Source organism: Epinephelus moara, chromosome 23 (assembly GCF_006386435.1).
Source record: "Epinephelus moara isolate mb chromosome 23, YSFRI_EMoa_1.0, whole genome shotgun sequence".
In the NCBI taxonomy this organism is placed as follows: domain Eukaryota; kingdom Metazoa; phylum Chordata; class Actinopteri; order Perciformes; family Serranidae; genus Epinephelus; species Epinephelus moara.
This window is the reverse complement of record NC_065528.1, coordinates 20,041,474-20,065,221: the sequence shown is the minus strand read 5'-3', so window position 1 is coordinate 20,065,221 and position 23,748 is coordinate 20,041,474. Positions and strand designations below refer to the sequence as shown.

General features: G+C 41.9%; 1 protein-coding gene across 2 annotated transcripts in view; it reads left to right on the top strand.

Annotated features, from left to right (window-relative positions):
- Positions 1-23,748, top strand: part of plxna4 (plexin A4) — a 317,597-nt gene that overhangs the window by 232,129 nt on the left and 61,720 nt on the right. For both annotated transcript variants that reach the window (XM_050036454.1, XM_050036453.1), the window contains exons 10-13: positions 12,800-13,000; positions 13,859-13,955; positions 15,718-15,908; positions 22,837-22,988. In XM_050036454.1, coding sequence (XP_049892411.1) covers positions 12,800-13,000; positions 13,859-13,955; positions 15,718-15,908; positions 22,837-22,988 — 641 coding nt within the window. The remainder of the gene's footprint in view (positions 1-12,799; positions 13,001-13,858; positions 13,956-15,717; positions 15,909-22,836; positions 22,989-23,748) is intronic.

The following is a 23,748-nucleotide window of genomic DNA, read 5'->3' as shown; positions in this document are numbered from 1 at the left end:
TGGCAGTTTTACACACTCTCCCATGATGGTGAACTCAAACCCTTTGGCGTGAGTACGAAACAAGACATTAGATGACATTATTTTGGGGTTTGGGAGAGACAGACCGACATTTTTCAACATTTTGACACATTTTTCAGTAAAATGATTAGTCAACTAATCGAAGAAATAATCGACAGACTAGTTGACAATGAAAATAATCATTAGTTGCAGCCCTAAAAGACACATAGTTAAACACTGTGGTCCAGCCTATCTGACATTTCTGCTGTTCCTATTGTATGTACTGTGTTGCTTTGCTAGCGTCTTTGCTAAGCCAAATCTATCGGCATGGAAGCCAAGAAATGTACTGCTCTGGACACATGCCGCTACAAACATATTTTAGCTACCTAAAAAGACCCACCTAAAGAAGTCAGTATCACTGTAAGTGTATGCTATATTAGGAATATAGTGGTAGACCAGCAACTCCTGTGTTCTGTGAAGTAAAATTACTGATGTTATCTATGGAGTCTGGTAGCTTTAAGGCTGCAGTTTCCCGTTAGAAAAGACTGTTTGACAGTAAGGTAAAGCAGTAAAAATATTCTAAATATAGCTAAAATTTAGCGTACACATACAGGGGGTCTTTTTTTAGGCGGCTAAAAACCAATTCGTTGAGGTAGCATTTGCTCAGACCCGTTTTATCTCACATTCATGGCGTGGTGGTTTTCCACCCAGAAGTTTGTGCCAACAAACATTGAGATTTGGTCTATTCAGTCACCAAACCCCCTGCAAGTGTTGCTAGGAGAGGGAAACCCTTAATGGAGGGTTAAGCTGCTTTCAAGAGGTTCAGATTTCTAGCAACACATCTGTCTGTAGGTTCAAAGACAGTCAGACTGTAGCCCAGTAAGACAATGTCCAAGAAATCCCATAGCTTTTACTGCTGCCCAGCTCCAGCCGGCCTCCTCGCACTGAGCCAGCTGAGTAATAAAACATGGTGAAATAAATTGAGGGGGAATGTTTGGCTACATGACACTAATAGCTATCATTCTAGGTTTCACATGCAAAAAGAGTTATGTTAAAAGCATTGAGACACCTTTCAGCTGTAGTGCTTCCATCTGGCATGAGTCTCTTGGCATGTCTCGCTCTTGACTGCACATCAAAGGGCAGTGGAAACTAATAAAACGGAGCCATTTCCTCTTGCCCATCCCTATTCCCTGCGACAGCTTAGTCTGTGTGAATTATCAATAGTATTGGCAGCCAGTTCTATTCCCGTCGAAGCAGAGCCCACCGTAATTAGGCTGCACTGCTGCAGAGGACAAGCCACTCACTGGATGGGGTACATTCAGCAAATGCCCCCAACCCGCACACTCCCCGGCCTGCGAGAGAGGTCTCACTCTGATTTAGAGTCACTGCCACAGTGGCAGCCTTCAGCACAGAGCAAGGAGGTAAAGGAAGGTTTGGGTATGTGCCCGAGTATGTGTGTAACCTCTGGTGTGAGCCTGTGGGTACAGTATGTCTGTGTGTCTGCATGCTCCAATGTATTTTCATGTGTGTGTGTTTATCTGAATACAGTTTTCGCCTGCCTGTACCCTGCCAAATCACGGTAGTTTTCAGGGGGAGGCTTTTACAGGGAGTTAGTGGCCTGTTAATCCTAGCCTGAGGTGAGCTATGATGAAGATCACTAGTGCTCATGTCTGGGTTGGCAGACGCTGCACGACGGGCAGGGACAAGCTTAGCCAGATTGCCTCCTTTGATGAGCAGTCTGCTCTCAATTGTGTTATTCCACCCATGTTTCCCCCGAGCCATTCAACCTGCACAGACAATATTATTTTCTTTTTCCGCAGTTTCCATTATCCTTTTGAACCTTCTGCTTAGTCAGGCCCAAGCCTGAGTCTTTGCAGGTTTACTTTTCCAATTAACTTGGGGGCTGGTGGTCAATATTGACTGAGGATAATAATGTGTGAATCCTCTGCTATTGTGTTGCTGACTAAAAGAAAACCACAAATAAAGCGAAGGGGGATTTGGTATTAGCACATTAATGACATCCCATTTTTTGACGTGTTGTTTCAGAATAAGCAGGTGTTTTGCAGGCTTAATGACTTTTAATTTGCTTTTAATTAACCCCTCAAATCCAAGGTCGTGTATCTGCAGCCAGATTTGTGGTATGCCATTTCGAATTAATGATTTACGCACACACAGACAAACTTAAGAACATGCAGGCACACGCACAACGAACCGTAGATTCATTCCCAAATTTCAGGATCAGCAACAAGTCAACTTTGCTCTGTGGAATGGGATGGCCTCTTTCTGCCGCAGATGACTTTTTTGTGTACTATTACAATTAAGGGATTTCAGGCAGTGATCTGAATAATCCCTTAACGCTATGCTAATGATCGAGGCCAGGCAAATCTCCCTACTGGTTGAGCTTGTTGTTAGTATGCATGGCAGGACAGAGTTAAAGCCAGGCCTGGGCGTACAGTGGGTGCCTTTTTATTCATGCCAGCAATGATATGGGCACACGGATCAGACGTTTGCCTGTTGGCACATTAACCAAGGCCACTTCCCTGTTTGCCCTCCACACATCTCAAGGACTTAGCTGCTCTGATGAGCCTCACTCACTGACAAAGAACATGCATGTAGCTTCACTTGGGTACTCTGAATAAATAGGCAAAAGTTATTCTTGACCACTACTGCTGCATTTATTATATAAACAGTATTTTTATGATCCTGCATATTTATTACTTTTTCTAACTGCACCCACATCCCTAAAGCACACACATAGCCTTACCTAAAGCCACTGAAACAGAGGACACTTCCTGTTCTCTTTGTCTGATGAAAAACCACAGGAGGATATTACCCTTTCTTCTTCTGTCTGTCTACAACACAGCATGCTCATATCTTGAACTGTTGCCAAGCCTTTCCGTAATATATGCAGCTGGTAAAAAGATACAAAACACACCAAAATATTAATGTTACTGAATAAATATCACCACCTCACGCTGGCATCCTTGCATTAGTTACTCTTGACTGCGGTGGTGATCGATGCCTGGGAGTTTATTTACCAGGAACTTATTGATCAAGGGATCAAGATAATTTTATTAAAGAAGCTAACTGCCAGCAGTAATAGCTGTTAGTTGCCAATATTAGACAGGAATGGTACAGAGAGGGTTGCTTTGGTTCGATTCATAGACAAATCAATGTCATACACAAGTGCTGACTGCTGAGGAGTCCATTGAGGATTTGCAGAGGAAAGACAAAAGAGCCATGTCAAAACTGAGAATAGAAGCTAATGAACAAAATGGAAGGAAAATTATATAGAAAAGATACTTAAGTGAAAGATTGAAGAGCTTCATAATGCCACTCAGCTGCCCCAACATTGAAACCTAGAAACTGTCTGTTGAAATTATCACAGTTTACGCTCAAACTACTGTCCTTACCATAGTTGTACGATGACACTGTGTAATGGAGGATTATTACCGACATTTCAGGTTAACTTTTGTTTTTACTTTTTAAATAAAGTAGTTTAGACACCTGTTTGGCTGAACTGTTTGTTTACAATCCAGCTGACCTTCGAAAGATGTTGTTGCACGGTTGCTTTGTTCTCAGATTTCAGCAATTAGTTTAGTGAGAGGAGTGTTATTATAACCAGTAGAAATGATGAGAAAAACAGCTACAGAAGAAAAACCCAAGTTGTTAATTGCAGTGTTCCTTTAAAGGGGAGCTACAGCCATTTGCAAAATTCACACGTCATTTCAAAGATAGTCAAAAAGTCGGGGTGTAACAATCCATCGATCTGGAATAATTGATTAAATGAATAACGATCCAATGTCGTCATTGCAAAGTGAAAACATCGATCCATATCATCATCTTTAGGATACGCTTTTATTTTGAAAGTCTGTGTCAGCATCAAACAGTGGCAGGCAGATGGCGAGCAGTCAAGAGAAAGATGATGAGGATAATGTTATTTTCTCTGGAATAAATCAGCAATGTGGAAATATTTGGGATTTCAGAATATGGATTTGAAGTTTGTCTTCAGGGCTTTAAAGCAGATAACCCTGAAGTTTACTGAAAAAGATGATGGTTTGGGTTGAAATGAAAATATTTCTCCCAGAAAGGTCTTTCTTATGTGTGCTTGTGGAGGCAGTTTAAAGTGAACTTTACTGCACTTAAGAAGTTACCATTACTTACATTATGTATGTGTTATTTTGTCTTTTATGGCCAAAAGCAGAAAGGAAAGGGGTGGCAGCTTCCTCTGTAACAGGCTGTGTTTAATGGGCAAATCATATTGTCTCATATCGATTGCAGGACCCTAAATTGCATTGAATCAAAATCATATCATGGCAGACTTAAATATTGGCAAATATCGTATCATCCAAAGAATAGATATAATATTGTATTGTGATGAAACTAGTGATTTACACCCCTATCAAAAACCACACAGCTGTAATATTAATATAATATAAATGTAGTATCTCTTTATTTCAAATATCCACTGTGCATTTTCTTATTATGCATTCATTGTTTTGCTAAGTTTGAGGTTTGACTCTTTTAAAGGCGTGATAATGTTGCACCTTCTTCTGCGGTGGCACCTGACTAGAGAATTGGTGCCACCTACATCTTATCTTGGTGAACCATCCCCCAATATTCGTCATTTTCTTTTGCAGATTTTATGAAAATTCACTCACATTTTGCACTATAGTTGGATGGAAAGCCAACTACTGAATGGTGAAAGATGTTATAGATGACACTGAGAGCACCCAGGGGAATGTTTTGAGTACACGGGTGCATTTTCTGTTTCACAACTGAGAGCATTACATTAGAAAAATGCTCATTTGGGTATAAAAAGGAAAACAAAATCACAAAATCATTCTCCCATTCATTGTCTGTGGAGCAGCTCCAAACTAATACTTCATGACATGACATGTTTAAGATTTACCTCTGGTCTCTTACTTTGAAAGTGAGAAGCTCATGTTCACAAACAGTTTGAACTTAGTTACACCATGGAAACAACATATTGGAATTCTTAATTTAGATGGTGTTCCCTTTTAAGAGCAAGGACAGAGATGCAGTAATAGACGAGGGAGTGGTATTTGGGGGGAAAAAGTTAAGATGAGGACTGAACGGCGGGATCGAAACAAGGTGAGGATCAGCAGGGAAGGAGGGAAAATGAAGAGAGAGCAGGAGTGTGTCTTTGCCCGAGGCTCTGTAGGAGACGATAAAACAAAGGCCAGTTAAGGGAAGCTCTTGGTAACCACAAGGTGTGTGTGTGTGTGTGTGCGTGTGTGTGTGTGTGTGTGTGTGTGTGTGTGTGTGTGTGTGTGTGCGTGTGTGTGTGTGTGTGTGTGTGTACGTGTAGTGTATGAAAACTGAAGATCCTCTTCATCTTCACACCTTACACTGCTATAATTATGGCCCTCTCTCTCTCGCTCTCACCCTCCCTCCTGCCTTGCTTCAAACTATGCCAAGGGCTTTTACATTCACGGTTCCCACTCCGCTGCCTACTCTCTGTCACTCTGCCTATCTCCACCCTTCACACCTCCCACCAGCCTCTAATTATCAGATCTAAGTAGGTCCCCAAGAAGAAAAGAAGTCAGGAAAGAGGGGGAGAGAGAATCAGTGAGAAGGAGCATATAAGAGAAATGAGAAGGGTCAGTGAGCTAGATGGGATGGAGAGCACAGGCTGGGCTCAGCGAGCGGTAAATGAAGGAGGGATGAGGCATGAAACAGGTGAGGTCAGAGAAAACAATGAGTCAGTGATGGAGAGAGGAAGAATGGAAGATAATTATATAGATAAAAAAAGGAGACGCGCCAACTTGGTTTTCAGAAGTCAGGGCTTATTATGTGGTTATGATGAGTCATGCTATTGACAGGTACTTTTCTCTTTCTAGTGCTTTAGTGCAAGTCCTTGATTACATGACGACGGGGCTGTCACTGAAGTTCACATCTCCACACAAAGACACAGACGCATAAACACATGAATAAACTAGTTTGTTCTGCGTCTTTGCTCTCATTCACTGCCATCTCTTTCTTTAGCCAGGAAAAAAATATGTATATTAAAGGGTTGTTTCACCCAAATTACAAAAGGCTGCAACCAGTGGTGGGTACAGTACAAAAAATCTATACTCAAATAAAAATACATTTACTCCCATAAAAAAAAATGACTCAAGTAAAAGTGAAAATTCACATTTAGGAAACCTGCTCAAGTAAAGTAAAAAGTACCTAGTTGATCAGTTAATCAAAGTACAAATTACTTTGAATTTTAAAAGGGTGCATGGGCCAGTACAAAATTATGAAAAACAGCACTTGTTGTTACACATGAGTAAAGCTCCAGCGATTAGTCGATTAAGCAATTAATCACTGGAAATAAAACATATCTGGGCCTCTTTTGATAACTGATTAATTGTGTGTCATTTTTCAAGCAAAAATGTCAAACATTTGCAGGTTTTAGCTTCATAAACATGAGAATTTGCTGCTTTTCTTTGTTATTTATGATAGTAAATGAAAAACCTTTTGGTTTTGGACTGTTGGTTGGACAAAAGAAAAAAAAGGAATCATTGCTTTGGGTTCTGGGAAATTGTGATGAGCTTTTTTTTCACATTTGTTTTCATTTTACAGACTAAATGATGTATCGATTTAATTGTGAAAATAATCTGCAGATTAACCAATAATGAAAATAATTATTAGTTGCAGCTCTACACGTGAAAACTAACATCTAACATTGCTTAAGTTAGCTAGCTAACTACATTTTCATGGCAGTATGTGCACCTCACATCAATGTGCTCCCCGAAGTTAGAAGAGGAGGTTTTAAAAGTGGAGATCTCAGAGTTTTTGTAAGCCACACCAAGCACTTTGTCATGACACTGTTGTCCGTTGGATTATGATATTAAAAGTGTGGCCGGGCGTGGTTAGGGACTGTTGCTGGAAGCTACCTAATGTTCTGGGTTTTGCTCCGTCATCATCATATTGTGGTCAAAAGACATGGTCATGCTTCTTTTTCTTCCAGTCAGCTGGAAACTTGGCATCTGCAGTTGAGGAGCTTCTCATGTGCTCTCCCGCCTACATGTATATCTTGCATTTAGAGCAGACTAGTAGGGAAGGTGGCGGCACAGTTGCCTCACAGCAAGAGGGTTACTGGTCCAAACCCAGGTTGGGGGTTCAAAATTAAGGTGGGGGAGCACTTCTGTGCGGAATTTGCATGTTCTCTTTGTGTCAGTGTGTGTTTTCTCTGGGTACTCCAGCTTCCTCCCACAGTCCAAAGACATGCAGGTTAATTGGTGACTCTAAATTGGCCGTAGGTGTGAATGTGAGCGTGGATGGTTGGTTGTCTGTCTCTGTAGGTAAGCCCTTCGCTAGTCTGGCGACCTGTCCTGGGTGTACCCTGCCTCTGGCCCAATGTCAGCTGGGATAGGCTCCATCACCCCGTGACCCCTAACAGGATAAGTAGGGAAGGTATCAATGGCTAATGTAGTGAAGTAAAAAGTAGATTACTGCCTCAAAAATATACTTGAGTAAATAAGTACAGTTTAAAAACTGGAATATGAAAAGTATTAGCTTCTTAATAAAAATACTTTTTTACTCACGTGCGTTATTTGTACTGAGTTACTACCCATCCCTGGCTGTATCTAAATAATATTTTCATTGTCTATTAATCCATTATTGTCTTGATGAATTGATTCATGGTGTGGTTTATAAAATGTCAGAAAATGGTAAAAGAAAAAATGTTGATCAGTGTCTCCCAAAGCCCAAGATGACGTCCTCAAATGTCATGTTTTGTCCACAAACCAGAAAATATTCACATTTAAGAAGCTAGAATCGAAGAACTTTTTCTCTCAAGCTGATCAATCAGTCAATTACGGTTGACAGGTAATTAATTAATCAGTTAATAGTTGCAGCTCTATAACAAAAACAATTCCCACCTACCTCTACTAGTACCCATGTACGTAGTTTTGGTTAAATCTGTGCAGGTTTGTAAGATTATCTTCCTCTTCCTGTTGTTAAGACTCAAGCAGTCAACAATATGCAGCCTGATGAAGTGAAGAGTCGTGAATTTCTCATCTTGTGTGTGATGGTGCACAGCTACAGGATGTGCATATTTATGGGGATATATGTGTGTGTGTACATGTAGTATTTATGTGAATGTATCTGTGATTTGCATTTGCTCCTCTGTTATTTATTGCACTTCAGTTGTTGGGTGTCGAGAGGGTGGGGAGCGGAAATAAACGCACTGACATTAGATCAGCCTAAATGTTGACATGAATCTTACCAGGCGACAGCGAGCATCACTGCCAACACCGCCAGTGTCAGTAGCCAACCAGGAAATACACGTGTGTTTGTCCAAACCCCTGAAAGCCCACTTGGCCTCAGGGCCTGCTGGCAACCATCACAGTGTGTTATATTAGTGTGTATGTATACATACAAACAGGAAAATCAGAGCTAAGTCGGAGAAACAACACACCGTACCAACAGCGTACACACTTGCTTGTTTGTGGATTCCCTGCCACATTATGAATTTTTCATTGTTATTGAAGCAAATGAGGCATCTGGTTTCTGTTTTTATTTATCTGCTGCTTCTTCCGTCACAAAACTTGGAAAGGGTGAGAATTTAGATTGTACTGATGTTGAACAGCCATAATCTGTACAAGTGTGAGAAGGCTGCTTCACAATTACAGGACAGATGACTTTAGTGTATGGGTTTAAATAAACCCGTCTTGGATGTGTGAAAGAGTGTGTTGATGTGTTACTATGTTGGATTATTTACCTGAGACTACAGTACATGTTTATTCGTAGTGTAGCTGTTAAATCACTCTAATGTCAGTAGAAGGTGCTAATGAAATGGTGAAATAGTGTAGACAGTGTTTGTGTGTGTGTGTGTGTGTAGTCAGCAGCTGTTGGAATTTGCTTTTTGAAGTTTTCTATCTCCTTGACATGTTGTCATAAAGGCAGATGATGCAAGAGATGCTGTCTGGCTCTGACTTGCGGCGTTTATCTTATGCTGTAATGAGATTCCAAGGCTGTGGTATATGTAGTTTATGTTTGCATGCATATGCGCGCACATGTGTGGGTGTCACTGACTACTTTTACGTGCGTACAGATATCCCTGTATTATTCAGAATATGACAGTATTCTGAATTTGATATGGGTCATGTAAACTGCATATTACATTTAAATTAGGGCAAGTATTCTGTCGATTATTCTGGCGATTAATCGAGTAATTGGATAATAAATACTTTGTGTTTTAATTAAATTACTTTGGCTTTATTTAAGGGCAATAGTAATATATAAAAGAGCAAATAATAAAAGTCTGAAATGAGATAAATGAGCAACAAATTTGTTCTTGCTCAGCTGAACATGGAAAAACGCTTTTTACAAAGCTGCCCAAAGTAAGACTCTGCGACTTAAGAGCATGATTCATGTTTTTTTTATTGGTATTTATTATTGGGCGTCATAAATATCTACTTTCAGTTCCTGTGACTGGGTAGTTTAGACTCATTCACTGTGGTTAAGGGGTGCCTTAAGCCTTGCTGACCCTACTGATTGCAATCCAAACTGATATACCTGCTGTACTCGATTTGTGCATTTAGGCTCCATTCTCTACTGTGCATGTCTGAGAATGACTGGGGGGTTGCATGTGTCAGTGAGTGCGTGAATGAGTGAGTAAGGGGTGCGTGTGTGTATGAAGCTCAGGCTTAAACAAATTGACTACAGCATTTTATTTTCCCTGTGTTGCTATTTTCTATAGCAAAACTTAGATAATAGGCATGATACATCACCAGGTAACGTTAGCCACCACACTGATTTCTGTTATTACTCAGCCATTGTAAAGCCATAATACACGTACATTCTTTATACGCGTTAGGAATCTCTGCTAGCCATCACTGATTAAGGTTAAATGCAATTAAACGAGACGTTAATGTACCTTGTTGTGTTGGGTCCGTTCGGCAAACTTGATGCATACACTGGAGGTTTTCTACTCAGATGTTGAGTTATGCTAACTCTGTTTTGCAATACACACTGATCCGTAGTTGCAATCCGTGCTTCACATCAACGTTACAGCTGTGTAGGCTATCAACAGCAAAAGTAACAAGCGCTTGTGCATCAGAAACAACCATTCATGTGAAGCACAGCACACTGTATATGTGTACTGGATAATTTACTGGATTTGCCTCAAGGCTTTTTAGTAATCGAATTGTTGGTATTACTCGAGGAATCGTTTCAGCCCCAATTTGGATATTCCAAATTAGGCCTTTTTTCAAATGTAGCATTTTCAGATTGATAGATGTGGTATGCTGGTATAATTCTGGTTTTCGGGAGCATTCTTTGGACATGAAAATAGCACGTTTGGAACATGTGTCTCAATTGGGATTTTTACAGCAGCCAGTTTGCGATAAGCTCTGTGTGTTGTCATGGATGCGTTGTACACAAACCAAGTAGCCAACCGTTTGCAAGGCTGGGGTAGAGATGGACGTCTGAAATAAAAGCCCACATTTCTGGTGAGGGAGGAAACACACCTAATTTTTAAATGTTATGAAAGGCTTGGATATCAACAAGTTTTTTGGATATGCGCAAATATCGCATCGCAGACTTTTTCAGGATGGTGGTTGAAGGAATGAAAGAGGGAAGTTGTGTTTACACAGCCAAACAAGTTCGCCACCCGTGGAAAACTTTGAAAAAATCCTGCTGTGATGCAAAGGCACAAAATGGCACAAGCAGCTCCAGCTGTTCTGTTTTTCCATATTTTGATGTGATAAACAACATGTTGGGGCATGTAATCAGAGTATGCACAGCTGCAGTGAAACCATAATATAAGTGGAATATTCATTTTCATTAGCCATGTACACAGCTCAGTAGGAATATTGTGTTTTTTAGAATAAGGGCATAAACTGGAATATTTTCTGCATGCAGCACTAACCTTAAATGTGCTCTTATGTATAAGGAAGTGTTTTACTGTCAGTATTTGGGTTCAGGGTTTCAAACACTCCAGTGCATTTTAGTTGTGATGCTGTGGGTGTATGTATGCATGTGCACAATCCTATCACCATATGCCACTATCAGTGTAGATCTGTGTCTTCAAGATTCAGCTTAAGTCGCCATGTTAGGTCATACTCCGGTGCCTCCCATGCCTTCATTTCCACAAACCAGATCAAATTTATTGTCCCTATTGTTCAAGTGTATTAACTGGAAGAGATGTGATTAAAAATGGATGGCATCTCTCTTTGCTCTCCCACTCATTTTCATACTCCAAATACGACCCTTCGTTCTTAGGAAAATGAGATTTGGAAGAGCAAACACACACACACGCACCACCTCTTCCTTCCTCTCCTCCACCACTGAACTCACTCACCCTGTTTGTCATTTATCTATAATGACTTTGTGAATAGTGTCACAGAGCGTTCCCCTCTCTCTCACCACGCAGCCATCCAGTCAGTCACTCAGCCTAACCCAATCAAGTGGCTTTTAATGAACTTCAAACAAGTGTTATCACCCAGTTCAACGTGCGCTATGCTTCACTCCCCCCCAGCTCCATCCATGCGGGGGCTCACCTTATCTGCTCTCCTTCTTTTCACCCTCTTTCCTTCTGCCTCTTTGACATGCTAAAGCTCCTCCTGTCGCATATGCTTAATGGTATTTTTTTTGCCTTTTTCAGTTACTCTGTTCCTTTTGTTGTTCCTCTCTCATTTTGCCTATTTCGCTCTCTCTCTCTCTATCCACCGCTCTTCAGCGAAAACATGAAACAGTTTAGGGAAGTGCTGTTCTCCATTTACTATCTTTACCCTCCTTTACCTCCCTCCTCACCTTTTACTTCTGCTTGTCAGTCACTTTCCTGTTCTTGCCATTGCTTTTTTTTTTTTTTTTACCTCTTGTCCTCCTTTGTTTGTCTTTCCTTTTCTCCTCTCTGTCCATCTCTACCCCTTGCTCACCTGTCCTCCCCCTCTGTCTTCTCCTCTTCATCTTTCAGGGAAGTCAGAGGTGCTCTATATTTAGCCAGCTACTCACACCTGAATTGATTGGCTGTTAAATTTAGACCTCCAATTGCTAAGTGACTCACCCCCCCCCCCCCCCTCTCACTCTCTGTCACTCATTCTTGCTTAATTGCTGCACAGGCAGAAGTCAACCTCATTTTTGATCCATCAATGACATCTCTTCTCCATTAACAAAAACATGCAAGCTACAATCAACATACAAATACAAACCGAGAGCTCATATCGTTTCTGTACAAGTGTCTGTTTCAGTGTATCATTAATGCTCCTGTCCTACGGGTAATGACGATGGAGTACCTGTTGAGCTGGCCCTTCACTCATAGTGAATGTCAACAGGTCCTAGGACTGTCTAACCAAGAGACTCAGCTGATCTCAACCTAGCAGGCATGATCACAATAAAAGCACAGAAACACTGAATGGGCACACACTGAAGTGGCTATTTCATATAATTAAACTAATGTTGGTGAAGTACTGGGTGATCTGCTACCTGATAAGATCTGATAGCCCAGTCCTTTGCATACAAAGAGTGGCATGCAAAGGGCCAGATTTACATGTGTGACAGAGGAACTCAAATGGTTTGTTGTCTTCATTGTGCTTGCAGAAGTTAGAGGTGTCCTAAAAAATGTCCTAACATTTATCCCTTCTTATGTTCAAATCCATTAAGGAGTGCTGTACTTCAATTTGTGCCTCGGGTGCAGGCAAACTGCATTTCTAATAACACTCAGGTGCAAAATGACATTGCAGGATCTCCCGGAGTAACATTAAACTAATTGCAATTAAGCATTAAACCTGATTAGAAGACATATAGTGACATGCTATCCTCTTTTCTCTTTTCCTCTCTCCTCCAGGGATGTCCCCAGCTGCTGCCTGCAGACAGGATCCTGGTGCCAGTCAACGTGGTAAAGCCCATCACCCTACGGGCCAAGAACCTCCCCCAGCCGCAGTCTGGACAGAGGGGGTACGAATGTCTGCTGACCATCCAGGGAAACGAGCACAGGGTTCCCGCCCTGCGCTTCAACAGCTCCTCAGTGCAGTGTCAGAACACATCGGTGAGGATGAGTGTGTGCATGCGTGTGTGTTTTATTTGCCTAAGCTATCATCGTTGACCACTACGCACCCACACACCAACACAATCTCTATAAAAACGCCCCATTTCTATAAAGTTTTCCTATAAAAGTGACCATAATATTTTTTCATACTCTCATAAACACACACACACACACACACACACACACCGATTCCATTTGAGGGTTTTTCTGCTTCTAGCCACACAGTGGGTAGATGAGACAAGGGCCTGACTTTGTCTCTCCTGCACAGCCATCCCAGCGATCATGCTCCATTCGCTGACTGAATAATACATTGACAGCAATGAAAGACTAGCATGAAAAAGGCTTTATGCTGGTCTTGATGCTGATCGTCTGTTGATACAATAACATCTCATCTTCCTGTCTATCTTCATCACTCTGGGTGTGTGTGTGTGTCAGTGTCTGTGTGTAGAGATGTCTGCAGGATTTGTGTGTTTAATCACAGCACAATCCAAATATTGTACTTTGATTGAGCAGTGAAGAAGGGAAACTGTAATTTAGCGGAAAATTATGATTCTAGCACCAACCCATCCATGCTGCTAGTGTTACAGAAACAAATGAAAAATAATCTCGTCTTTGAAAGCTCTCTGCTGTGTAGAGTGTGTGTGTTTGTGAATTCAGTGTGTGTGTGAGTTCATGTGTGTATTCACCGTGTCTCCAGCCACCTGTTGGCGATGCATTTTGCATTCAAAGGAGTATTGTTATACCAGAGGCTTTTGGACTTGGAGATAATAGACAGTTTAAAGTAGCTCAACAGCTTCTCTCTCTCATACTCTCTTCCCCGTCTCTCCCTCTTCCCCTTTCTGGTTGCCATGGTGATAGTATTTCTATGATGGGATGGAGATGAGCAGTCTTCCCGTGGAGCTGACCGTCATCTGGAACGGAGATTTCAGCATCGACAACCCCGCCCACAACAAAGGTGAGCACGCACAGAGGCACGAGCATGCGCACACTCAAGCGCTTGCGCACACACACGCACAGACGTACACACGTATGAATCCGTATCAGCTCTTCCCATAGTTCTCGCAGTATCACACGAAACCACGCGCACACGTACAGTCGACATAGTCTCATAAACTCTCACTTAAACACACACACATATAGACACAAACACACGGTAAAGCTGCTGCTTCCACATTGTTGCCCTTGGAGCCGGTCTCCATGGCAACAGGCGGGCGGTGTGCTGAGGTGCAGCATCCGTCCCCTGATGTTGCCGTGTAGAGTGGTTAACTTTAACACATCCTCTCTTACGCTCTCCTTCTGTAGGTCTCTTTCCCCCTCGCGTCTCACTCCATTTGTCCGTCTGTCTCTCCCACACTCTGCCATCGTCCGTCTGTCTCATCTCAACTCTCTAAATTCCATTTTCTTGCCTCCTCACAAACATTATTTCTTCTCAGCTGTTTCTCTTATTTGCTCTGTCAACACCTCTCTGGGAGTTTGGCAATCTATCCATCTCTGTCACCAGTGCCGCTCTCCACCCTTCATTTCATTTTTCTCATCTCAGCAATTCAATGTGCTTTACTGGCAGACATTTCAGAAGAGCGGTGATGGAAAAACATGTAGATCCAGCTAGAAAATTACTAATAAATAACCAACAATAACAAAAATTAAAGGTGGAATTATGTATCTAAGCAAGCAAAGCTAAATTATTACTATTAAAATAGGTAGCATTAGATATTTATTGCTGCATCTCATATTCATTTCTGTCCAGCTCTCCATCCACTCATGGTATATGTGGAATGACAGCTCAGTGCTGAATTTTTAAGCTCTCAGCTTTCAGCTGCTGAGCTTGATTCAGTTTGGCCACTGGTGATCCAAGACTGCGAGTGATCCATGCTGGGGCAGGAAATCAGCGGCATGCTGGGGGTTGTAGTTCTCTGACAGGAAAACAACTCATTTTGACCTAAGGCAGCGGAGTCAGGCGTAAGAAACATATTGTTAAAATATGGATGATATGTCAACATGACACTGTGCTGTGAGGCAAAGTTTGTACAGTATTTGTGTGGGTTTGTGGTGGTGGTGGTGCATGTGTCTGAGTCAAGTAACAAAACATATCCTTGAGCATAAGTGTAAAATCAAAGAAGCAACAAAAGTTAGAGATAGAGAGGGCGATGCTTGAACTGGAGAGTCCTCCTCTGCCATCTTCCTACCTTTGTTTGCCTGCGCAGGAAGCGGCTCCTAGGGCATCATTTGATGGACAGATCACACATGCATCTAATGGCAATTAAAAAGAAAATGGCTGGCCCGTTGCCATGGAGATGATATGTTAAATGTGTGGTGAATGAGCAGAGGCGAGAGGCAGCAGTGTAGGAAACTCAAAGCGAGACAGAGGGAGGGAGTATATAGAGATGATGATAGATGAAGAAATAATGAGACAGAGATATCAACGAATGTTGCTCTGAAAATGCTCAGTTTGTTGTTCGCATATTCAAACAGCAGCTGACAGACACTGAGAGATTTGGGTAAACAACCCAAATTTTAGTTTGTTGTGTGTTCTGAAGTGTTTGTCCGTCATTTTAGAGGCTTTTTCGCAAAATAAATTTGCATGCATTTGCTGTTCTGTAATCATTTGTACAAAGGTTGCTCACCACTCTTACTCCCTCTGTCGTTACCTTCTTCCTTCCCTTCCCCCTTGTTTTCTCTCCCTGCTCCTCTCTGTCTCTTTCCTTCCTCCTGCACAGTCCATCTGTACAAGTGCGACGCCCAGCGTGGAAGCTGCGGTTTGTGTCTGAAGGCAGACCCGCTGTTCGGATGTGTTTGGTGTAAAGGAGAGAACCGCTGCACCCTCAAACAACATTGCCCCCACCCTGAGAACCAGTGGCTGGAGCACAACGGCATCAACAGCAAGTGCACCCACCCACGGATCACACAGGTGCGACACACACCAGGACACAGATGCATCACATATGTCTGCACATTCAGTCCATACTTTACGCACAAGCCAAGCAATGCCAACATTAATGGCTTTTACCTCAAAGGCCATACATGCACACACACAAATAATTACAGGACACTGATGGGAGCATACTTGTACTCATCACCTCCGAGACAGTGTGACAGTTGATCATTTCAACATAATGGCAGAGGCTGTGAGTCACCACAAGCTATTCAGTCTGACAGCATTTGTGAGGAAAGATATATTTTACACCCTTTTACAGTGCACTTACAAATCTCTCTCATCAGAAGTTTGAACCATAATGATATAGTAGAATTGATGTGGAAAAACTACTCATGTCAGTCTTCATTTTGATGAATAATGAAATCAATTCAGTGAAGCTCAGTTACTTGAATATATATGTATATAAACACATCTGAATTTGGAGAAACCTCTGGCACAGCACACTGCTATGGATAGAGACATACCAAAGCCTTGAAGTACAGAGCAAACATTTCAGCCTTGTACAGTGTCTCTCCTCCATTATTCAGATCCTCTTGTCATAGGGGTGGGCTACATGGGATATAATGATTATATCCGATTGTTCCACATGGGATGTATAAAATTACCATGTCACGAACATCGAGTGTAAGTTGACATGATACTTGCTTCTGGCAGTTGGGTTCTCATGGTCTTTCCTATGGCTCTCTCCCACTTCCACACACACAAAAAAGACACACACTCCCCACTTCGCAATCCAGACCGCTCTCTCCTGGCCTATCATGTGTGAGCAGACGAGGTGCGTGTTTTTGTACATGCAGAGGTCCAGCCCGCGACTGTTTAGTCTCATTTCGCAAACAACTTGCAAATATTATTGATATCTGAACTGGGGAGCTGTTAGTTTGTTTCTTACTCACAATGAATAAAGCCTCATGTTTAAGGGCGCCTCTGTAATGGTTTAACTTTCCGCTAACTGCTAACAGCTAACAGCTAACCGTGGACCAGAAGCTTCACGTTTACATTGAAAACATCAATAGTAACGACCTGAGACGAGGCAGGTACTTCAGAATAAAAGCACCAGTGGTTTCCACTTTGATTCATTTTTTGTAACAATACTACTAATACGTCATTTAACTTTATTGTAATATTACTTTAGCTATCATTATGATAACAGTACTTTTTTGATATTAATTATAACTAATTAATTTCACTTTATTATAAGTTATTTATTTAACTTTACTGTAACAGCACTTAAATTTATCTTTATTATAACAGTACTTTATTTATCTTAATTACAATAGTACTTTATAATAACAGTACTTTATTTAACTTTATTATAACAGTACTTTATCTTAATTACAATAGTACTTTATAATAACAGTACTTTATTTATCTTTATTGAACAGTACTTACTTTCACTTTATCATACCAGTACTTTATTTATCTTTATTATAACAGTGCTTAATTTAACTTTATATAACAGCAATTTATTTATCTTTATTATAACAGTGCTTAATTTATCTTTATATAACAGCACTTTATTTATCTTTATTATAACAGTGCTTTATTTAACTTTATAATTACAGTATTTTTCATTTAACCTTTTTGTAACAGTAGTTGTGAGTAGTTTTGTATTCTACAGTAGTTCAGAGGAGATCTCAAAATATAGAGATATGATTTTTTCAATTGCAATATAGCGTTAAAATGTTGCAATATTTATATGCCATATTTCCCAGCCCTACTCTGTCATCGGGTCACCAGACAATAGTCAGACAAAGTGTGCCTGTTATTCAGAAGCATCAACAAGGTCGACATCGGATCTCCCAGACAGGCAGAAGCCTCTCAAAATAAAACATGCCAAGTGCGAAGGGCACCGATGCTCGGGTCAACCACGTGTCAATGCACAAATCCTGCACTAGAATCACAATAACAGCAGTTATTTGTTAGGCCTTTTCAGATGTCTACTCTTAAAACTGTAAATGAGCCAGTGCTTATTTTGAATTTACTCCCATCTTAATCTCAATGTGAAAATACAAACACTAGGATAGTCCATGTTACATCCAGAGAAGGATAAATTATCCTTATTCTTGCTGGTTATCAATCAGTCCCGCACAGATGGTCACGCAAACCCCCACTTAACCCAGCATGCTCCTGAAAACCACTGACACCATGTGAGGCAAATGGACTTGACCTGTACAAGACATATAAAAGGGGCAATAGCAGAAGGGATAAGGGTCAGCGAGATGAAGGATAAGAGGATGCAAAGGAAAGATGGATGGAAAGATGCCCAGATGATGGGAGACGAGGATGGATTGGGTTTAAATGAAAGAGAGTTGTTGATGGATGGGTTGGCTGAGCCAGAATAGAGTCATGTTAGGCTGAAGGGGTGGAAGAAGACCCCTACGCCCTCCACATATCCCCATGATGGATTTAAGGTCCTCTCTGCATCTTTTTCCCGAGGACGAGAGATAGGAGCAGATGGCAACTGACTAGAGATGAAGGGATGAAGCAAAGCGTGGATAAAAAAAGACAGAGAGGGGAATCCCTTTTGGCGTCCTGGGGAGTGATGGGTTTGGACAGAGAGCGAGGGAAGAGGGATACAGGAATGGAAGGATAATCCCTTCTCTGCTGTCCGCTCTCCACATCATCCTACATAGACCCGCATACAGATAAGTGGCCGACCTTGGTGGAGATTCACTGACAGCAGCGCTGCAAAAGCTCATTGTTTCTTGTAATCTCGAATGCACCACGAATCTGATCCCCACAGATCATGTAAATCTGCTGTGTTGCAGCACAATTATTTTCAATTAGTTCTTGGATTTTTTCTAAACAAAGGAGGATTATCAGTGGGGCTGGGTATTGATACTCCATACCTCTAAGGTGTTGACCTTAATAACCCAGGACCAAGTAGTATCAAATTGTCCCCAAGGAAATGATACCTGCAATCATCCTCATTGCACTGGGAGTTTGGACCTGGAGTGTTCCAACCTCCCACTGGATTAGCACACTGTCTGTTGCTGCCATCTCTAGAGCAGTGATTCCCAACTGGTCCATCCACGGGGTCCAGATTTCTCCTTCGTCATTAGGTCAAGGTCCCACAGTTTGATATATTCAGTGTCATACTTACTGTAAGTTTGGCCATATCGTCAAGCTAGTTTGTGGTCTCTGTCAAGTAGGTGTCCATTAGCCACTCACTCTACAGCCTGGAAATGGCGCTTCAAAATAAAAGCTCTGTGCCTGAAACTCATTGTACTTCAAAATAAAGTGTGGTTTTAACAAACTTGACACATTCGTGAGTCTCCTGGGCCAACAGTCAATTGATAGTCTGCCCGATTAGCACAAGCTAACACAGCAGCAGCAACTAATATCCGACACAGAGCTGTTAAACAGTCCTGACAAACTTGTCTTTCGAGCTGCTCTCCTTGGCAGACATTCAGTTCAACGTCTGCCCAGTCAACACAAGCTAACATGGGCAGCCCAGCACCAAGCCGTTGAACAGTCACAACACGCTAACGTTGGTAACGTTAGGCATGTGATGTGAGCTCCCGCAGCAGCAGCTACAACCCATACAGTCTGTGGTGTGGTGAAGTCAATTGCGGTGTGTTTGATGGAGTTGGCAGCTCAGCATGCCAACCTTATTCACATTATGGGTACGAATGATGTACTCCATTGATATCTGTATCATTTTTAGGGTACTGGTATCAAAATGTTTTAAACGATACCCAGCCCTAATAGTCAGACAGAGAAAAATGAACACGAGAGAAAAGTCTGGAATCTTTGGACACTGATGATGTAGGTGTCTGAAAACAGGAGACTTAATTACGTTCCCCTCTTCTCATTGATAATCCAACCTGCTCTGATTATTTTTATCCTGGCAAAATCAAATCAGTTCTCGAGGATGGTGATGAGAAGATGGTGGCATTTTGTCCCTTGTTGCGCTTATTAAAGAGTCTGGATCAGTGAGGTGCGCTCTATCATTCCTCCACTCCACTGTTTGTCTTCACCCCATGTGGTGGATTTATTCCTGGAGATGGTCCCTGTATTTCTCCTTACATCCCTGAGGCTGCAGCAGGGACATATTGCAGCCTTCTCACGTCCCCCATAAAAACTGTCAGTGGGTGAGGAGTGAAGACTTTTCCAAGACGACCGGGGCTCTAATGCATTCTAATACGCTTCATTATAATGACATCTCCCATCAACAATATGAGAGGGAGAGACTCGCGTAGAAAGATGGAAAGAGAAAGGGAGAGAGAGAGAGAAGTGATTAAGTGTTTGCCTCTACCCAACCGTCAATTATCTTGTCAAAGTCACAAATCTAATCAACGCCTCATTGCATCTAACCCCCCCTTCTCTCTCTCTTTCATTCTTTTGCCTCTTCCTTCTCCTTCACTATTTCTCTTTGACTCTTTGTCCCTCTCCATCCTCCACATTTACTAATAAATGGAGAGCCAAGATGCATTGTGTGCAATCTTTTTAATTGCATGTATTGTCGCCCCGTTCCCAGAAGGCTGTTTTTTTTTCATTAAGATATCAGCAGGGAGCCTTATTAATCAGAGACATTGAACCATACTATAACGATATCTCCCACATGGCAGCCACAGGACTTGTGTTGTGCATGACCTGGCTTGGGCTCGCCTCTGTCATTCGATTGTCAAGATCCTTTCAAGCCCAGCTTGTTCAATTTGTTTTAGTCCACTTCTTTGAAAAATAATCAAATTAAAACGATGCTCATGTGGTAGTAAAATGAGGATTATCATACCGCAACAAGCATGTGAGCTTCAAGCCAGAAGATGAAGCCACACACCCACACTCAGCACTCTACCTGAGCACCGCAGGGGGTCACGCTGCCAACTGTAAACAGAGCAGAGAAACAATGAGAGCCTCAGCCTCACTGAAAATCCTTGGGATCACAATTTTTCAGGGGGATGGTGACACAGCATCATTAAAGCTGGGCCCCTCTCTGCAGTATGCAGCATGGAGGACTTCTATCTGACAGAGACAGATAGAAACAGACTATTCTGTGTAAGTCTCTAACATCCATCCATCTGGGCCGGCCTGATGATGTGTACACACACATACACACACACACGCACACACACACTGGCCCAAAAGTAATTGTGTGAGTAAAGTGTTGATGGATGCTGGAACCGCCTCATCAACAATGAGAGATGTTACTGATAAATCAAAGGACACTGTGATTACTGCAAAGATGTCACCCAATGCCAAGTTTTAAGTTAATCTTATGTAATATATCGTCATGGTTTTCAGTGAATGCAGGATTGAGCAATGACAGTCCCTTGACCCTGAGTGTTGACCCCTGAGCTGTCACCGGAGCTGTTATTTTGTCGTTTATTGTCTCTTTTCAGCAGCCGTCCCCCTCACCCTTCAGCAAAGTCATTTTTTCTCTGAGAGTTACATAATGTGTGAATAGTAAACACTTACCACTTACTCCCAATGAATGTGGAAATATTAAATATGGATATGTGGCTATTATTCTTCCGTTTGTCCTTCTACACCTCAGCTGTCTTTATCGCTTTTTGTTGTCCAGACAGTAGTTTGGCGTTTAGTCCCTATGCTCTGTGGAAACCAATGAATAGCTGCTGACTAACTTCACATTGCTCGGTCAAGATTGTTATTGTGATTCCTGTGCTGCTGGCTCCCATTCATTTTTATTTCTGTCCCATTCAGTCAGGTAATGAATAGTGCGGGAATCCCCTAGAAACCCTGTGACCCACAGATTTCCTGAAAAAATGTCACCCTCTTATCCAGATGAGGTTAAAGATACACTATGCAGGATAGTCAGTTACTGTTTGTAAAACACGCTTGCCGGTGAAAAACCATCCCTACAGTCAATTTCATTTGGCGTTTCGCTTTGCTATATTTGGGTTTTTCAGCACTGTGTCTCTTGGATGCCTGCTGCTTACAGTCTGGCACCTAGTCGCTACTTTTTTATAAAGTCCTGACCTCACTTGAGCTCTGTGCGGGGACATGCGCATAAAAATCTGAACAAAGAAAATAAGAAAATACAGGCAGAGGGCAGAATCTCTGCAGAAAAACACACCACGACCAGTATTATGCATTAGTTACACGTACCTCCCTCAGAAGTTATGGAATTACTTCACTCATTACTGCATATAAATGGTACATGGACTGTACGTGTATAGCACTTTTCTAGTCTTCCAACCACCGACAGAGCATTTACACTACATGTCACATTCACCCATTCACACACACAGTCGTACACTGGTGACCAAGGCTAAGTAGCAGGTGGCACCATTCACACACCGATGGAACAGCCACCAGGAACAATCTGGGGTTCAGTATCTTGCCCAAGGACAGACAGAAGGAGCCGGGGATTGGTGGACAACCTGCTCTCCCTCTGAGCCACAGCCGCCCCTATAAATAAATTAAAGTATATAAAAGTTTCTAGGTAAAGTAAATTATTAAGGCAAACAAAGCTATATTATTCTAGTGTTGCTGTGGCACAGTGTGGGACAATATAACTGTCAAATTTTATCTATGATTGTACCCATTATCACTATGATAAAAACTAAGTTGTGGAACAATAAAACAGGATATGTCTTGATAGGCCTGTTTACTGGTGCCTTAACAGCTCATCAAATCGAGCAACACAAGTCAGTTTTATGCTTTTGCTAGAGTTAAATGAAATAACAACTGTTTCTCAGACATTTGGCATTAAATTCTTAACACAATAGGCCTAATGAAAACACACTAAGGTTTCTTCTTGACAGTAATCAGATCCTGCACGTAGACTACAGCAGGCCTAATTTGTCCTTGATCTCGAGAAGGGAATTATCTTCTGCCCAGTCACACCTCATGTTGTCAGCAAAATGCTCAGTGCAGTGACCTAATGCTTGTTTAGTAAATCAAACAAAATCACATCTCCAAATTTTTACTTCAACAGATCACACCTCTGCGGGGCCCCAGGGAGGGTGGCACGCTCGTGACTATTCGTGGTGAGAACCTGGGGCTGGAGTTCAGAGAGATTCAGGATAACGTGAAGGTGGCCGAAGTGGACTGCACACCCATACGGGAGGGCTACATCCCTGCTGAACAGTAAGTCACATTTTATAATGATGGTAGAATATAGCACATTGGCAGCACTATGTGATAAGTAGCACATCCTCACCTAGTCTCATTTTACATTCCTGCAGAGCACTAAGTCCCATTGAGGCAGCAGCTTTCAAAGCACCTATTAATAGCACATATACTCATAATTACAGGTTGTAATGAGCTTTGGTGCACAGTAATTCACCATTTTGTCGACCAAAATGTACATAATATCTATGAATATAGTCTTTAACAGCTGCACTGAAACCATAGGGAGAAGTCAGACTGTATTTTGGAGCAGCAGCAAAGCTAAATCCTGAATTTAGCACAGTGTTTCTCCCTCTCCCTTCACTTTCCATAATCCCCTTGAAAGCACTTTGACCACAGCTGAACACTTCATGCCCTACAGGGAATAAGACACTTGAGTCACACACAGATACAACACTATGTTACCTGTGTTACCCGCACGACGGAGCCACAACAAGTCAGCCTGACCAACTGATCATGAGTCAGAGTACTCACCTCAGGGTGTTTGTGTGCATGTGTGTCTGTGTGTGTGAGGCAGCATGAAAGACGGTGAGTGAGTAACACAGCGAGAGAGAGAAAGAGAGAAAGAGAGAGAGAGACTATGACATGACTGGTAAACAAATGCTAAATTAGCCTAATCCCTAGACCAGGAGAAATTGGAGTTTGATTTAACTTCAAGTCACAGCGGTGCACATAGAGTACAAGACACTTGTATGTATGCTGCTGTGGGCAACAGAGA